Raw genomic sequence first — 17,066 nt, forward strand, 5'->3', positions numbered from 1 at the left:
GGGGTTCCCTCCTTGGGGTTCCCTCCATTCCGTATCCTTTGCTCGCTCCTCCTAAAACCAAGGGAGGGATGCTTGCGCGAGTGCCCGCACTCCCTAGCAATCTCCGCTGAGGGTCAGTCGTGGCTGTCCAAGGAAACTCGCCTGGCGCCGATGCGGTAGAGCAGAGAACAGCCTAACGGTCCGGCGTCTGCATCCACACCCGCCCCGCCCGTCGGCGCCGCTGCCCCGCCCGCCTCTGCGTCATGACGCCGGCGCCCAACGCGGAAGCCGCCGGCCGCCTGGACCAGCCACGGGCTGTGCGCCGAGCCGCGGCGGGCGGGAGCCGGGCGGGGGCGCGAGGCGAGCGCAGCTGCAGCTTAGGCGGCTGAGCGCGCGGAGCGGGCGGAGCGAGCGCCCGGGACCGAGCGCGGGCGGAGCGGGGCTGGAGCAGTGGCGCAGCGGCGGCTGCCCCGGGGGATGCGGCTGCCTCCCCGGGCCGGCGTGTAGGGAGGGCGGGTCCCCGGCCTTGGCGGCGAGGCAGTGGAGGGGACCGAGACTGCGGCCATGGCGACCCCCGGCAACCTGGGGTCCTCTGTCCTGGCGAGCAAGACCAAGACCAAGAAGAAGCACTTCGTGGCTCAGAAAGTGAAGCTGTTCCGGGCCAGCGACCCGCTGCTCAGTGTGCTCATGTGGGGGGTCAACCACTCGGTAAGTCTGCTCTGCGGCGCGCTCCCCTTGCTCCTCGGGCTCAGCCTTCCCAGCTCTGCTTCTCTTGCAGCTACAGTGGTGGCAGGGCGGGGACCTCTGGCCGGTTGGCTCGACCGGTCCCGGGCCCTCCGGCTGCTCGCCTCTCCGGGAGCCCCTTACCCCACGACATGCGTCCACTCCCTGGGTTCCTCCGGTGCTGCTTGCGCCCCCTTTGAAACCCAGGATGGGTGCGGGATGAGAAGCGTTCCGTGTGCTTCTGAGCCTCCCTGCGCCTGTGCTACCCCGCATCCGTCCTCCCGCCGGTCGGTGCCCGCTGCCTGGGAAGTGGGAAGTTTGTGCGGGGACCGACTCCGCCTCAGCTGTCAGCCCCGGCGGGAGAATGCTCAGGGCCCAGTCCGAGCGATCGCTCCCCTCTCCGGGACCGATAGGCCCGCGTGTCCTGGGCCCGCGGGCAGGTGTACCTGTCCCTCCCTGCCAGGGAGCGTCCGGAGCTTCCCGCGGGAGGACTAGAGTGAACCAGAAGATTTTGGGCGGCAGCTTGAGAGCGTAGCTTTCTTTTTTCCTTTAAAGGCAGTATTATCGGACTCAATGAGGAATTTTATTTTTTATTTTTTTACAATGGAAAAAGGCAACGTAAATATGGCCCTGATACTGAGCGTCTTCGTCCTTTTCCCGCATCGCCCGGCTGCTGTGCCCGCTCCAAATCTCCTGGCGGGGAGTACCCCCCCCCACCTCGGGGAGCCAGGCAGAAGTCACCGACTGCGGAAGGGCAGCCAGGGTGGTGACAGACGGAGGGGGACCCGGCGGGCGCGGGTTGGAGGTGGTCTAGAGTTAATTACATCCGTTTGAAGGGTTGTTTAAAAGGCTGGAGGGAAGCGCGTTGGGAAGGTTAGCCAAGCGCACAGCCAGGGGTGGAGGAAGGCGCGCGGCTGCGGACTCTGCAGACTGCGGTGTGAGGGGCTGAAATAGCCTCCTGCTGATCTGACAGCGACACAACTCCAGCAGCTTTAATCTACTTAGATGGGATCAAGAAACATGATAGGCGCTGTTGGCTGAGCCGTGAAGTTTCAATGAGCTTGTGAATTTTGACCATGACCTTACCCACTGCAGTCAGCCAGCTCGGGAGGCAGAGCTTGAGCCTGCTGCCCTGCTTTTGATTTCGGTGGATGCCCAGGTGCTCTTTTCAGTGTAATGGAAATGACAGAAAGCCAGCGTGGGTTCTTACACTCTCAAATTAACGGAATTGTTTAAAATGGCTCCATATCTTTATTTGTACTTTCTTTCCCAAGCGGAGCTGTAGAGAGGTGAAACAATATAAAGATGATTGTGTTTGCCTGGAATGATTTAAAAAGTTGAGAAATTGTTATTTCCTACCAGTTTACTGCCTGGTCTACTGAAGTTCTCTTTAACTTCCTGACTTCTTTAGCTGTTAGGAATGTCAATTGTTAAAACAGCAGACACCAATGCACCCTACCACCACCACCCAGTTTTATTACAGATAATGAAGTTACAGTTTTCCGTTGTAATAAGCCTATAATTTAGTTATGTTTGCTTTTGTAGAGTTATTTTTCTATTTCCGTTGCTATTTGCAGCTCCCAAATTACTGCAATGGGGCCCTATAAATACAAGTAGGTTGCTGGCTGTGGACCCGTGTTTATGGGCTTCTTTCCTTCCTTCCTTCCTTCTTTCCTTCCTTCCTTCCTTCCTTCCTTCCTTCCTTCCTTCCTTCCTTCCTTCCTTCCTTCCTTTGTTCTGGTGTTTTGGTAAGGAGTGTGTGTGTGTGTGTGTGTGTGTGTGAGAGAGAGAGAGAGAGAGAGAGAGAGAGAGAGAGAGAGAGAGAGAGATCAAGTTTAATATAGTAACGTAGTCTCAACATTATGCTGCTGGGGGAAAAGAGTAGCTGTTTGGGAATTAGTCAGAATTCCAGTCCACTTAAAAAAAGTTGTCTTTGGGCATGCTTCACTGTAACAGTTGGGTTGCTACCTTGTGTTTATTTTTGAGTTGCTACTTTTGTTTTCCAGTCGTTCTACTTGGAAAATACTGAATGAATGATGGCAGGACATGTAGAACTACTTTCTGCTGCTCTCAAGAACAGTTTCTAATTAATTCTAAGAATATTAAGAATATACACTGGCAGAATCATGTAAGCATGTTATTAATGCAACACATACCAGCGCATGCAGAGCCTGCCACAGTGGAGAGGGTTGCTAAAATGCCTCTCTCATCAATGCCCATGTGTCTTTTTTTTTTTTTTTTGGAGCATGGGTTGACAAGAAAGTTTTGTTTCTTCATCTTTTTAGCAATGTATTATTTAAAAAATAATAAAACTCACATACTTGGAAGGCATGTATTTTTGGCTGGTTTTATTTTAGCAAATGATTATTGGTGCCAGAAGGATATTTTATCATGCTTTGCTGCGCACCAAAGTTTATAGTATAATGTTAGAATAAGTAAGTCCACATTATCAATAATGAACATGTATAAATGGGGACATTTGAGAAAGTGTGGCAGAGAGGCTGGTAATTCAAATCAGAGCCTTTCCCCTGTGGTTCTAGGATCAGCAGGGGCAATTTTATAATGTAATTTGTTTTTAAAATTTCATCAGACTTTTTTTTTTTTTTTTTGGTTTTTTTGGTTTTTTTCGAGACAGGGTTTCTCTGTGGTTTTGGACCCTGTCCTGGAACTAGCTCTTGAAGACCAGGCTGGTCTCGAACTCACAGAGATCCGCCTGCCTCTGCCTCCCAAGTGCTGGGATTAAAGGCGTGCACCACCACCGCCCGGCTTTCATCAGACCTTTAATTGGATATTTAAAGTAACTATAACTTGGAGCACTGAAGGAAACCGTACATTTTTTATCACGTGAACATCTTATGGTGGAATTGGGCCTCTTCTGTGTGCTATAGAAAAAAGCTCATTGAGTCTATTTGAATTCTATTTATTTATTTGGCTTCTCAAGACAGGGTTTCTGTGTAGCCCACACTATTCTGGAACTTGCACTGTTGACTAGGTTGGTCTTGAACTCAGAACTCAGAGATTTGCCTTGCTCTGCCTCTGAGTGCAGGGATTAAAGATGTGCCATCACCACCTGACTGAATTCTGTCTTTAACTGTGACTATTCACCTTGGCATATTAGCCAATTTTGGGGATCAGTGTTTATACCTGGGAAATGGGATGCAAATTTTTGTTTTTGGTTTTTCGAGACAGGGTTTCTCTGTAGCTTTGGTGCCCGTCCCGGAACTAGCTCTTGTTTTTGTTTTTTAAGTTGACAGTTTAACTGTTTTTCCAGGTAATGGTCAAATAGCATCTTATTAGGAGTCCCAGAATGTGCAGCAGGCTTTGGGGATGTTTCAAAGCCTGACTGGAAGACAAGTCTGTGGTGGTTTTAGAAGGCTGCACGGAGTGTGCCAGGTTGATTGTAGCTGAGCTCATTGCCATCTCTTGAGTCAAAGTCTATTTGATTGAAATGTAGAAACTTGCAATTGAGGCCAAAACCTTCAAGTCCATTGTAGTGGAAATGAAAATCTTGATTTGGACGATGCACAGTGTGGAGAATAAACCTGCCATTGTACGCTTAATTTGATATGTTACTGCTTTCTAGCCTAAAATCTCCATCAGGGAGTGGATCCGTGCCAACTTTTATTTTAAGCAGAGAATATAATTGAATACATAAAGGAAAAGATGACTTAGGAAGGCAGTTTTATCTTGTTATGTTTGAAATTAAACTAAAAATGATCAGGCAGTTAGCTTCTTAAAATGGGATTTTAATAGTGTAGGGAGTATGTTGAATGCTATGCGCCAAGACTTGTTTTAAATAGATATTCTAAAAGATTTTTATACAGTGTGAAATGTGAGCTATTTGGATTAGTATTTCCACCCCTATTTAGATATAAGAAGGAAGACACAGTCTTATCTGTTTAGAGAAACATGTAAAACAAATATTGTTTTTTAGAAATAGTCAGGTTACAGGAAAAGCCTTAAGTATGATGGTAACTTTGGAGATAGTCACAGTGGAGGGGAGGGTGGGAACCAGAACATGGGAAGAACCAGGTACTTTGCTACCGTTTGACTTTGCCGTCTGACTCATTTACCTTTCCCTGTTCATAGCTGCCTGAGGAACTCCATGGGTCTGGGAACTGAAGAGTTCCTAATTTCAGCTTGTCATTTCTGTTCCCCACAAGGGCTTTCTGTCTCCAGTTTAGGCCTCAGAATACCACCAATCCTCTTGACTTGTCTGGGTTCAGACAGTGGTAGTTTCCTCGTGGACTGAGTTGTAAAGTGTAAGGGGAAGAGTTCCCCAGAGAGTTCTACGAGCTGGGGCGGGGAAAGGGGCATCAGTGTGAGGCAGACATCTACCCTGGTATAATAAAGTTAGTGTTGATCTTGATGGCTGTGGGAATCTATACGTGCCAATCTTAGGACAGCGTGCCTTGTCATGTGTGGTTTGGAGAGTATGTAGTTTTCCGTGTGGAGCATCTGAAACACGCACTGTCTTCGCAGCAAGGTAGGGCCTGGAGATAGATAATATTGTATTCCAGAAATGTAATTTCTTCTGGGTTTATATTTGGATATAGACAAAAGAAGGGGGAGTCTAGGTGTAAAAGTGATTTGGATTACTATGGAATGATAATGACTGAAAATGACGTAATGAGGCAATTAAAATCTGAAGTGGCTGGATATCACATGGACTCACCGAGTGGACCCCGACTAGCCGTGCATTCCGGGGCTAGTCTCACACCGTCTTTCCCCTTTACTCCTCAAAGGAAAGAAGCCGTCATCCTGGAGTTTACTGCTGAGGCAGTGGTCTACTGCTCCCTTCAAAGACATGATTATTATGTTCTTCTCCATTAATCAAACACCTTAGCACGTCTTTAGTATGCAAAATGCTGCCCCAAGGCAGAATGAGCTGCTGTGCCTTAAAAGACTGCCAGCAAGAACTGTAAAAACCAACAAGATCTCTGTTAAGTTGACAGAGCATGCGGCGGTCGTGAGAAGTTAGTTCTGCCAGCATGCACTTGAAATATATAAATTCACATTGACATGAGTTGGTGCAGTTTGGCCAGGATGGTTTGTGGTCAAGTTGAGTAGGTTCAATTCCTGCTTCACTGTTTGTTCATGGGTCTTTGAGCAGTTAGTTTATCCACCTGAGCCTCAGTTTGTGCATTCTTAACATGGAGATAGTGATGACTGCCTCAGGGTGCTATTTTGAAGGTGAAATGAAACAATCTATTAGAAACCTAGTGATGTGTAACAAGGAGTCAGTACCAAATTTGGATGCAGTCAAGTTGGTAACATATTACTAATCACTAGATCAACGGTTTTCCAAATTTATTGTGCCTATAAATCCCACAGCTCACTTGCGGCTTTTCAGCTACTGATTTCGGCAGGTCTGGTGAGGATGACAGCTGAGTCTTTCACCTTTAGTATGATCTGAGGTGATGCTAATGGTTTGAGTCTCTCTGGGCCGTACTTTGTGAAGCAAGGCAGCAAAAGGAATAACATTAAACATAGAAATGTCTCCACAGCAATAGAAAAGTGACTAAGACAGCCGTCAAGGATTGTATTATTTACTATTCTCATTGATGTGATAAAATTCGTGACAAAAGCGATTTAAGGGATTGCATGTTTGGCTCACAGTTTGAGGCAACACCATAGCATGGCAGGGCAGCCATGGTAGCAGGAACATGAGGGAGAGATCAAATCTGCAGTCAAGGCTTAAGAAGAAATTGATGTTGATGTTCAGCTAACTCTTTCTCCATTTTGATTGAGTCTGGGACCCCCAACTCATGGTATAGTGCTGTCTACATTCAGGGTAGATCTTCTCTGGTCAGTTAAACCTTCCTGGAAATACTCTCATAGACACAACCCAAAATATGTTTCTATTGTGATTCAAAATCTTGTCTTGTTGACAATGAAGATTAACTACCAAAGGGTAAATTAGATCTCAAAAGGGGAAGGAGAATGGTGGGGCTTGGCTTTGAGAGCAGGACAGAGGAAGAAAAAAGAGGAAATAAGAAACAACTTAGTGAGGCTGTTCCAGATAATACAGGGTTGTGGATGTGCATTTTGAGGGTTATTGCTTCAGGGACGGAGGAAGAAAGAGAGATAGAAAGATTAACTATCAAAGTTGTGGATGAGTAAAGAAATTTTCTTTTATGAAGATTAGGAGTGGAAGGTGAGAAATGCTATCCAATTTAGAAATGTACTTTCTTTGACTACATCTCATTCTTTTTTTTTTTTTCTTTTTTTTGAGACAGGGTTTCGCTGTAGTTTTAGAGCCTGTCTTGGAACTAGCTCTTGTAGACTTGTAGACCAGGCTGACCTCGAACTCACCTCAAACTCTGATCCGCCTGCCTCTGCCTCTGTTTCCCAAGTGCTAGGATTAAAGGCATGTGCCACCACCACCCAGCTTTACATCTCATTCTTCTGTTTTTTATTTCTTGTTCATCTTTGTTGGCTTTATTCCTTTTTCCTAGATTATTATTAAAGCCTATTAGCTAAGGTCTCTATGTGTGCTTTTATTACCATTTCTTTCCTTTATTGCTCCATGGGGTCTCATGGTAGTGAGATAGAAGCCCAACTCCTACTCTTAAAATAATGCTCTTAAATGAATCCTATCGGGTTCACAGTTCCTGAATTCTTTCGATGGACCATGCAGGGATTCAGGGAGCCTAGCGGAGAACACGGTGGTGTAAGTGATACTGCACAGTTAGCAGTGGGCTGGATGCTGAGCCAGAGAACTCAAATAGGTTGAATCCATGAACTGCTGCATTGAGTGCCTGGTACGTGTGGGATTTCGCCCTATACCCTAACCATAAGCCCAGGAGTCTGTTATCATTTCTTCTAGATCTTTTCTATACTTAGTGTTAAAAGCTGTTCTTGGGTAGACAAATCGTGAGCTATTGATACTGGGTAAAACTGTTTAAAAACACTTTTTTCCATGACAGAGAAAGTCATTTCTGTGGAAAGTGTGTAGGCAAAAAATAAATATATAATCTATTCATGTAAGACATTGTTGAAGAGTCTTAGAATAGTAATTTACTGTGTTGGTCAGAATTTTTGTCACTTTGATAAGCGACAACCTAAAGAGAGAGAAACAATTTACAAACGAGAAAAGTTTATTTTTGGCTCATGTTGCTTTGGGCCTGAGGGAAGGCAGTGCTGGGAGCAGGGGACTGATGCTGCTCAGCTTATGGCCTCCTGGAAGCAGAGGGGGAGGACGGGAATGTGTCAAGGGCAAAATTACCCCCTTCAATGGTGTGGCTTCAGTGCCCCACTTCTTAAAATGAGGCCCTACCTTCCACAGATACCATCTCCCAAAAGTCTTTTAAAACTTGAATCTCTCAGGGGTTAAACTGTTGAATATGTCAGAGCGTTTATACTTTAATCCTCTCTAGAAATATTTTCATAGACTCACTCATCTCTTAGACTAGTAAATCTGACAATCAAAATTAACCCCACACTCAAAGATGAATTTGTCTGTCTCTTCTTTTAATTTTTAAAAGTTTGTCCTGGCTCACAGTTTCAGAGGGTTTTTTAGGTAAATTAATGTATTTATTACCTGTGTTCTATGGCTTGTGTGGAGAGCAGAGGATGAGCTTGGGGAGTTGTTGTTCTCTTTCCACCTTTACATGGCCTCAGGGGATTGATCTCAGGTGTCAGACTTGCTTGGCAAGCGATTTTTATTTGCTGAGCTATTATTCCAGCCCCATGTTAAGTGTTTCGAGTGTAAGTCTTAATAGTTTTTCAAATGGAAGTAGTTAGGAGCTATGTTGTGGCCTGGAGCCTCTTGTGATAACACTTACTCTAGAGATTGTGATGTGGACTGTTAAGATAGCTATTCTTGACCTGGCAGTAGGATTATGTCCTGACAACCCTAGCATAGTTGAAAATATCCTGGATGCTTTTACTACTCTGTCAGGACATCTAGCTCAGCCTAACCTATTTTAAGTGTGTTCAGCACACTAGCACTGGCCTACATTTAGGCAAGGTTATTTTTCCTGTTGCTATGGTAAAATACCCTGGCAAATATTTATTTCAGCTCACTATTCCAGGTTGTAGTCCATCACAACAGGAAGTTGTGGAGGCAGATGCTTAAGATTGTTGGTTACATTGTGTCCATTGTTTCCATCCATTACATTGTATCTATGGTATCAATTCATCACATTGTATCCATTGTATCATCACATCATTGTATCCATTGAATCATAACATCATTGTATCCTTCCATCATATTGTATTCATTGTATCCATCAATCGTTGTATTCATCTATCACATTGTATGGGTTCAGAAACAGAAAGGGATGAATGCTTCTCTCTAGATCACTTCTTTATACAATCTAAGATTGCAGCCTAGGGAATGATGCCACTCACAGTGGATACGTCTTCTGCTTCAGTCTAATCAAGATAAATCCCATACAGGCATGCCCAGAGACCTTTCACAAAAGTGTTTCTGGATCTCATCAAGTTAAAACCGAGGTCAAACATCACATGATGTGAGACAGAGTCTATATTGTTGAAATAAAGTGTTGACTGTCAAGTAATTTATTTAATATTACCTGAAAGTGAGAACTGAAATGGGTATATGAGTATGCCTTATACCATTGGAGGTTGAAAAATTGCATCATCACCAGTGCTTTGGACTGTACTTGTAAAATGCCTAAGTAATTGCTGGCACACATTAAGTTCTTATTAAATGGTAACTTCATTATTATTTTAAAAACACCATAAGTGCTAAGATATGGTAAGTTATTAGGTTAAAAGTTAAATTAATTGTTACTTCATCCTGGCTCATAGTATCAGATTATCATTATATCTGGTATTATGTATCTGTGAGTTATGAATTATTATCTTAGAATTTTCCATTTGCCCTAACTTTGCTTTATCTCTTTGTTATTATGTTCATTTTTGTATCTTTAATGCCTTCATTAGTGACTGGGTGGTTAAAGGTGTCAAAATCTAATTCACATTCATTATTATAAATTATATGAGCTTGAATTGATATCTCACCTTTTTTAAAAGAAAATGAGACACTTTAAGGCACTTCAGCTTCAAATTGAACACGCTATCGGCCTTACCTTCAAACTGCTCATAACCTCAGGAAAAATAGACACAGGACAGACACATGCACATACATCTGGAGTATTGGAGATTCTGGGGCAGAGGCTGTTGAGCAGTGTGGGCAGGCATAAGCGTTGTGAAAAAGATCACACTGAGCACAGTCGCAAAGAAGGCGAAGAGCTTGAAGGGCCTGAAAATGGAGGAAGACCACTCCAGCCAGAGGAATCAGCTGCTGCAAAGGCCTAGAAGCTCACAAGGAAGGCTTTATGGCTGTAGCAGAGCGAAGGGGGGTGGTAGGAAATGGGGGCTGAACAACAAGAGCTGGATCATGACTGCTTCGTGAAGAAGTCTTCAGGAGAGGTGACATTGAGGGGGAAGTTACAAAAGATGAAACATGGTCTGCCTGGCCAAGGGGCCAACAGCTGGCAAAGATAACAGGAATGAAGTAAGTAGTTGGCTCTGGCTGTCGGGCCCGAGGCCTTGCCTCCTACTCTGGGGCTCATGGAATGGTGACACTAGATATTACCCCAGAAACTGCTGGGTTGTGGGCCTCCTGGAGCACAATGGGCATTTTAACCAGCAGGCACTTTGTGAATAGTTTGGAAAAGCACCAACTAGAGCACTCTGCTTTCAAGTCCTCAGGGCTCTTTGGTGTGCCCCAGAGGCTGATGGGGAGGGCAGATTGCCTGTGGAAATTAGCCCCACCCTACCCTATCCTCACCCAGAGGTTGTTGGTTTCTTTCCTTCCTTTCTTTGAGGCACTGGATATAAAATATCCAGGCAATCTTCTGCCAAGAGGATTGAAAACCAAGGGGCGAGTTGTAGGGATCCTCAGGAGAATGCTGGAAAAACAGTTTGGGCTCCAGTTTGAAGAGCTGAGAAGCTGATTTTAGAGAAAGTCACAGTACCGACAGGGTCACTTGCTAGTTTGTGTGAGTCTCCAGTGGCACTCACCCTCCATTGTGCATTTTGCACTGAGATAACTCCCCCTATTTCTTCAGCATAGACTTAAAGTCGTGTCTCTTTTTTCTCGCGCAGTGGCTTATCCTTCACTGGACATACAAAACCCGCTAAGCATTGGTCGTTCCGCTGTCCAGTCTAGTCTGCAGATATGCCCGCAGATATGCTGGGAGCTGCCTACTTTGGTAGGTGTTAGTCACACATTGCTGCCTTGATTGCAGTTAATAAACCTTAAATTCAATTTCTCGGTAGCCCTTTGTAGTTAGTGGCTACTGATTGGACATTGTAGCTGAGGCATATCCCCTTCAGCCATTGGGTGATGCTGACTAGAAATTTCCATCTGAGGTGATAGCAGAAGCACACTTCTGCTGTGGTGTCTCTCACTTTAATATGTACTCTGCGTCTTGTCCATTTTCACATTCAAGATTGAAAAACCGGTGCTGAAGCTGTTGCCTTTGTCCCCAACGGCCGCAGTGCCCCACCCGTTCACTAGCCTTGTCCTGAACTTGCTCCAGCCCATCCATCTCAAGCTCCTTCTTTTCTACCGTGATGGTTGATCTCAGTTGTTACTGGTGAGATCCAGAATCACCTGGAAACACAGGTCCAGGCACACCTGTTTAGCCTCTGGGCGAACCTGTGGTGCTTTATCTCTTCCAGGTTTACTGCTGGGAGAAGACCTGCTCAGTGTGTGCGTGGCTGGGATGCTGGACAGTACAAATGGAGAAGGGAGCTGGGCAGCAGCCCTCTCTGTCTTGAGCTCTCTGCTCAGTTCCTGACCGGTTGTCTTCATGTGAATCCCTGACAAGCGTCCCCATCCTTCCACTCTTCCACTCCAGTCTTGTCTAAGCCTGTGTCTTCACCTCTGTAAACAGACTGCTGCCTACACAGGTATTCAAGCCAATGCCTCAGCATTAGGCTCCAGGGTCCTTTTCTTCACGGCTCCATGCTCAGGCTCCTCTAAGCGCAGAGTCTGCATGCTGCTCTTGTTATGTGCCATCCTGCACAGCCTTCCTGTATTCTCCCATATGAATCCAGATTCTCTAGATACGTGGCAAAAACTCCTGACATGTACGTGATCGCTTGTCACTTCCCCAGTCAAACCCTCCCGAGGTGTCCTGTGACACCCAGAACAAAACTTGGACTCTTGTCTTTGGCTGCTTTATTAGTTTTCTCATTGTTGTGACAAAGAAAAAAAAATACTGACAAGAAGCAGTTTAAGGGAAGGATTGATTTTGGCCCAGGGTTTGCCAGAGAAGACACAGAAGACATTGTGTAGAGAGCAGCCCATGGCTGTGGTGGTAGGGAGGCTACCTGCACACATCTTGGATAGATAATCACTCACAGGTGTACCTGGACCGGTGTCTCCAGGTGATGAGAGGGAGGAGAGAGGGGAGGCAGGGTGGGGACACACACTTAGACCAGAAATGGGGCTTGGCCCCTGGCGACGCAGTTGGGACCTGTCTGCTAAAGGCTCCACAACTCCCCAACAGCAGGCACCACCAGCTGGGGATCGAGTTTTCAAACACGTGAGCGTGTGGGGACATTTTGTATCCTAGCCATATCATCTCTTAAGGCCTTGCTGGCCTGGCCCCACTTCCCTCCTTGCCACCGTCGGTTCCCTCCCTTGGTTTTTTTGCTCTGCAATCACATGAGAACACCCACACTGGCGTTTTTCTGGTCCTTAGACAACTGCTCAGAGCAAGCATAGCACTTCTGTGTTCATTTCCTCTTGGTCCATTTACAGTGTTCTTCTTTTCTCAAATGGTTCCTGTGCAACTGGCCTCTCTAATCTAATCTAAGGCAGCCCCTCCAATATCATATGCTCTTCCGTTGTCTCTTTGACAGACACTGTTGTATACATTGGTTTTATTCTCCCCTCTTTAATAAAGTGCTAGTTTGCAGAACAACTGATATCTTGTCATGTCTACTTAGCTATGCTCTCTGCACTGAGAAGGCGATTGTACACAGAGTTGGCATTTGAAGAACACTGTTGTTGACTGAGGGCACAGCAGGCCATCCATGCCCTTCCACTCTGCCCTTGTTGCATACAGCAGGCCGTCCATGCCCTTCCACTCAGTCCTCGTCGCATGTGAAGGTTGTTTGGTGTGACTGAGCACGGTATTAGAACATGCTGCCGAGCTGGTTGTGCAGTGTCCTGAGAGTGGGGGAACTTGCTGCAGGGTGGAGATAAGAGATGTGGGGAACCACAGGGCTGTACCCAAACAAGACCTGTGTTCACAGAGCAGGCAGGAACTTTGCCTCGTGCACAGAGCAGTGTTCAGAGAAGCAACTTCCTCAAAGGCTGATGAAGCAAAGGTCCACCCAGTGAATCCTGTGAAGACTGAAGCTGTTTCTAAGTATGTGATGTTATTATGTGGCAGAGTCTCACTGCAGTGTGGTCACAGCTTAGTCCGTGTGGCTTACCTCTCTGGAGGCCTTCAGACACGCCTCTAAGATGTTCAGTCCCCAGAAGTGTGTGTAAGCTAGAGTCCATCAGCGTGTTAGGCGCGGTGGCAGTCCCACTGTCCCAGGTGTTTGTGGGTATTCTCTACAGTGTATTGTTTCTGCTGAGTCTTCCCAGGCTCCTTATTGCCACGCCCTCTTGATCGTCTTGACTGTGATCTGTCCATTTCCCTTGGACAGTTATTGAGGGAGGATTTCTTGAATCTTAGGATGGAAGATTGTTTTTGTCCAGTGCCTCTGGGAACTCTGGACTTTGAACACACTAACATAAACTCACAACTTGTCCTATTTAGACTTCTTGGTAATTTGAATTTGGGCTGCTTCCTTTGTGGGAGGAGTGGATTTATTCTCCTGACCTGGAGGCTGTCAGTCTTTAACATGTGGGGAGGGGGATCCTGATGGACTCCTTGTTCAGACTCTGTCCCCTGTTTCGACCGACACAGTCAAGGATAGTCACTAACTTGCTTGTACATTTGATCATGGCTTTGGCAGGCAGCTCCCCCGTTGTTGTTTGTTTGTTTGTAATGCCTTTAGAAAGGTAATTTGAGAACACTATTCATGGTGCCTGCTTGTTTTTAGTAGCAGAACTGATTGGAACAACTCTATTGGCAGAATTAAAAAAATGAAGCCTTAACTACCTTCCCTTCCTTTCTTCCCCACCCCTCCTTTCTGCTGCCCTACTCTCTCCCCTCCCATTCCTTTCCCTGTAGTTGGATCTTACAAGCTTGGGCCACCATCCTGGTGTCTTTGCTTTCTGTTTCTGTGCTCATGCAACTTGGAGAGGAAAGTGTTTATTTCAGCTCTTGTTTACCGTCCATCAGTGAGGGAAGTCAGGCAGGAACCTGGAGACAGGAACGGAAGCAGAGGCCATGGAGGAAGGCCGCTTACTGTCTTGTTCCTCATGGCTCACTCAGTTTGCCACCTGCCCAGGGGTCACACCACCAACAGTAGGCTGGTCCCTCTTACATCAATCATTAATCAAGAAAGCACCCTAACGCTCGCCTGCAAACAAACTGAGGGAGGCATTCTCTCAACTGAGATCACCCTCTCAGATGTCTCTAGCTTGTCAGGGTGACAAAAGCTAGATCTGTGTCCTTCATGGCTGCTGGGAACTCAGGCCTTGATGTGTGTGGCGGGCACCTCACTGACTGGGCTCCAGCTGCACCCCCCCCATTGTTTAGTGACCTGTTAAGACGTACGTAGAGGCCCCTTCTTAACTTCAACATTCTGGGGTGAAAATTCATCTTGGGTTCTTTTTTTTTTAAATTGATATTTATTGAGTTCTACATTTTTCTCTGCTCCCCTCCCTGCCTCTCCCCTCCTCCCTTCAACCCTCTCCCAAGGTCTGCATGCTCCCAATTTACTCAGGAGATCTTCATCTTGGTTTCTTTAAGTGTGCATATATTTTAGTTTATTTCAGTGCAGAATACTTTTCCTTGTTTTCTGTCCAAGCCGACTGCCTTGTGAGTGGGTTACTAAACGGGGAACGCCAGGAGTGTGGTTGGTTAAGTCCAGGCCCAGAATTGGACAGGGAGACGAGGCTTTTAGAACTAACCCAAGGGTTCCTACTGATTATATCGAGAGAGGAATTTTTATTACCTTTTCAAGAAATAGCATTGGTTTTGGGATGCCTGAGTCACACACCCATTGAAAACAACTGCGTAAGAGGGATGGCTCTTTTGGCTCACGGATTCGATACAAAGTTGCTTGGCCCCTGTGCCTGAGCCAGACATCATAGTAGTGCAAGTGTGTAGCAGAGGGCAGCTGTTCGCCTCAAGCACACATGAAGGAGAGCAGCAGGAAGTAGCTGGGAACAGCGCACCTTCTCTAGTTAGGCCCCATCTTTAGAGCCTGGGAAATCTCCTAAAATAGCCACCAGCTGGAGACCAAGTGTTCAAAACATTATCTACAGAGAAGTTTCAGATTCAAACCATAACAAGTAGTCTCCCCCACTCAATAAAAGGGAGAAATTTTCAGTGGATTTTTTTCTCACATAATATATCCTGATAATGATTTCCCCTCCCTCTACTCCCAGGTCTTTCCTACCTCCCCTCCCATCCTGTCCCACCCCCTTTCTGTCTGTCATTAGAAAACAAGCAGGCTTCTGAGAGATGGCAATAAAATATAATATGGTAAAACACAAACTAACGATTCAGAAGGCAAAGAGCCCAGAAAAAGGCACAAGAAAGAGGTATGGGGCAGAGATCTACTCATTACGTGTTCAGGAATTCTGTAAAAACTCTGAACTGGAAGGCATAGATTATACACAAAGAACCTGTAGAAGAGAGAGCAAGTGAGATAACAGAGTGCTCATGTGAGAGAGTGTATGGAAATAAAATAAAGTAAAAATAAAATATAACATTAGAAAAAAGACCCTGATACAGTATGAGATGGGCACCCCCAAATATGCTATTGAGTTTGTTTTCTGGTCACCATCTACTCTGGGCATTAGTCTACCCTTAAGATTAGTTTGCTTCTCTGGTGAGAGTCTTTTGGAGAAAACAAAATTTTCATTTGCAAGTGGTTATCGATTGGAGATAGCTTCTGGATTGGGGTAGGGCATGTGTACGCCTCTCTCAGCTCTGGGACCTCCATCTCTTGCAAACCCATGCAGGTGCTGTGCATGCTGCCTCGGTCTCTGTGAGTTCATACATGCATTGATCCTTCACTGAGGGGGAAGGCTCTATGTGGGCACCAGCTCGACTCTCTCCGTGTTCAATGAGTCATAACAAATATTCTCAACCAGATTCTTAAGAATAAGGTCTTTTTATTTATTCCACACAATTTATTAGCCATTTATTAAATATTAGATGCTGATCAAGGCCTTAAGAAAAGATGAATGGCAAAGTCTTTGCTTGTAATGAACAAATCCACATTCTGACTGGGAAAATAAACGGATTGTAAGACAGGAAGTAGGTGGGGTCACTGAAGTGTCTCATTCTTTGTGTATTTAGTGACATGTAACAGTTACTAATCGGAGTAGCTAAGGGAAAGTGGGGGTGGGGAGGTACAGTTGATGAGTAACCCATGATGCTAGGGGGCAGGAGCCTGACCAGCACCCCACCCAAAATCAGGACTCAAAGCAGGTTACTTACCTTCTCTTGGGGTGCTGCAATCTACAGTCTCTAATCTTTGCACACAGATTTTACAGTGTGTGGGGGGGTTGGCATGTGCGTGCCTAAGCACAGAGGCAGAGGAGGACGTCGGAGTCTTCCTCTGTTGCTCTCCACTGTGTTGAGATGAGACGGGGTCTCTCTTGAACATGCAACAGCATTCCGGCTAGACTGCCTGGGATAGCAGGGACGTGTGGCCGCGCCTGGTTGAATGTGGGCCTGGGGGAATGGGGGATTTGGAGCTCACGTTCTCTGACCTTCCCAGCCAGCATTCTTACCCACACAGCCACCTCCTAGCCAGAGCTTGAGCTTCTCTGAACCCTTTCTCCAAGTGTGCTCATTTTCCAGGTGTTTGTAGATGAAAACCCACACAGTGCCAGGTTTACTCGTCCCGGATTTGGGTACATTTAGATTATAATCAGTCACGCTGAATCCTAGTTTCGGGTTTATTAAAAATGAGACAAAGCCTTGGTGCACACCCAGAGACAACCTACTGTGGCTTTTGGAGCTGGGTAGCTGTGCCAAGTGGGTGTGACCGTTCTCAAGTCTTAGAGTCATCCTGGGAGGGGCACTCCCAGCCACTCAGACACCTCGATGCACAGATGTCCAGAGCAGCAGAGGGTTCATACACTGTCGGGGGAGACTTTCTGGTATTGAGTGGGATCTTGAAATTCCTTAGGAATTGGGTTGGAGCTCACATGGTGGGGAAGCTAGAGAGAATGGGGCATAGGCACGGCAGTTAGCAAATGCAGAAGCGAGAAACATGACTGGCTCAGGGACTGCTGA

At 46.0% G+C, this 17,066-nt stretch overlaps 1 protein-coding gene across 2 annotated transcripts in view; it reads left to right on the plus strand.

Moving 5' to 3' along the window:
- Window positions 1-284: 284 nt before the first annotated feature.
- The window catches only part of Pip4k2a (phosphatidylinositol-5-phosphate 4-kinase type 2 alpha), a 171,258-nt gene continuing 154,476 nt past the window's right edge, over window positions 285-17,066 (plus strand). Inside the window, exon 1 of one of the 2 annotated variants that reach the window (XM_057787809.1) lies at window positions 285-687. In XM_057787809.1, coding sequence (XP_057643792.1) covers window positions 544-687 — 144 coding nt within the window. In that variant the 5' untranslated portion in view covers window positions 285-543. The remainder of the gene's footprint in view (window positions 688-17,066) is intronic. The other variant, XM_057787807.1, reaches the window with a different exon arrangement.

The sequence above is a fragment of the Chionomys nivalis genome, chromosome 13 (genome assembly GCF_950005125.1).
Source record: "Chionomys nivalis chromosome 13, mChiNiv1.1, whole genome shotgun sequence".
Lineage (NCBI taxonomy): Eukaryota > Metazoa > Chordata > Mammalia > Rodentia > Cricetidae > Chionomys > Chionomys nivalis.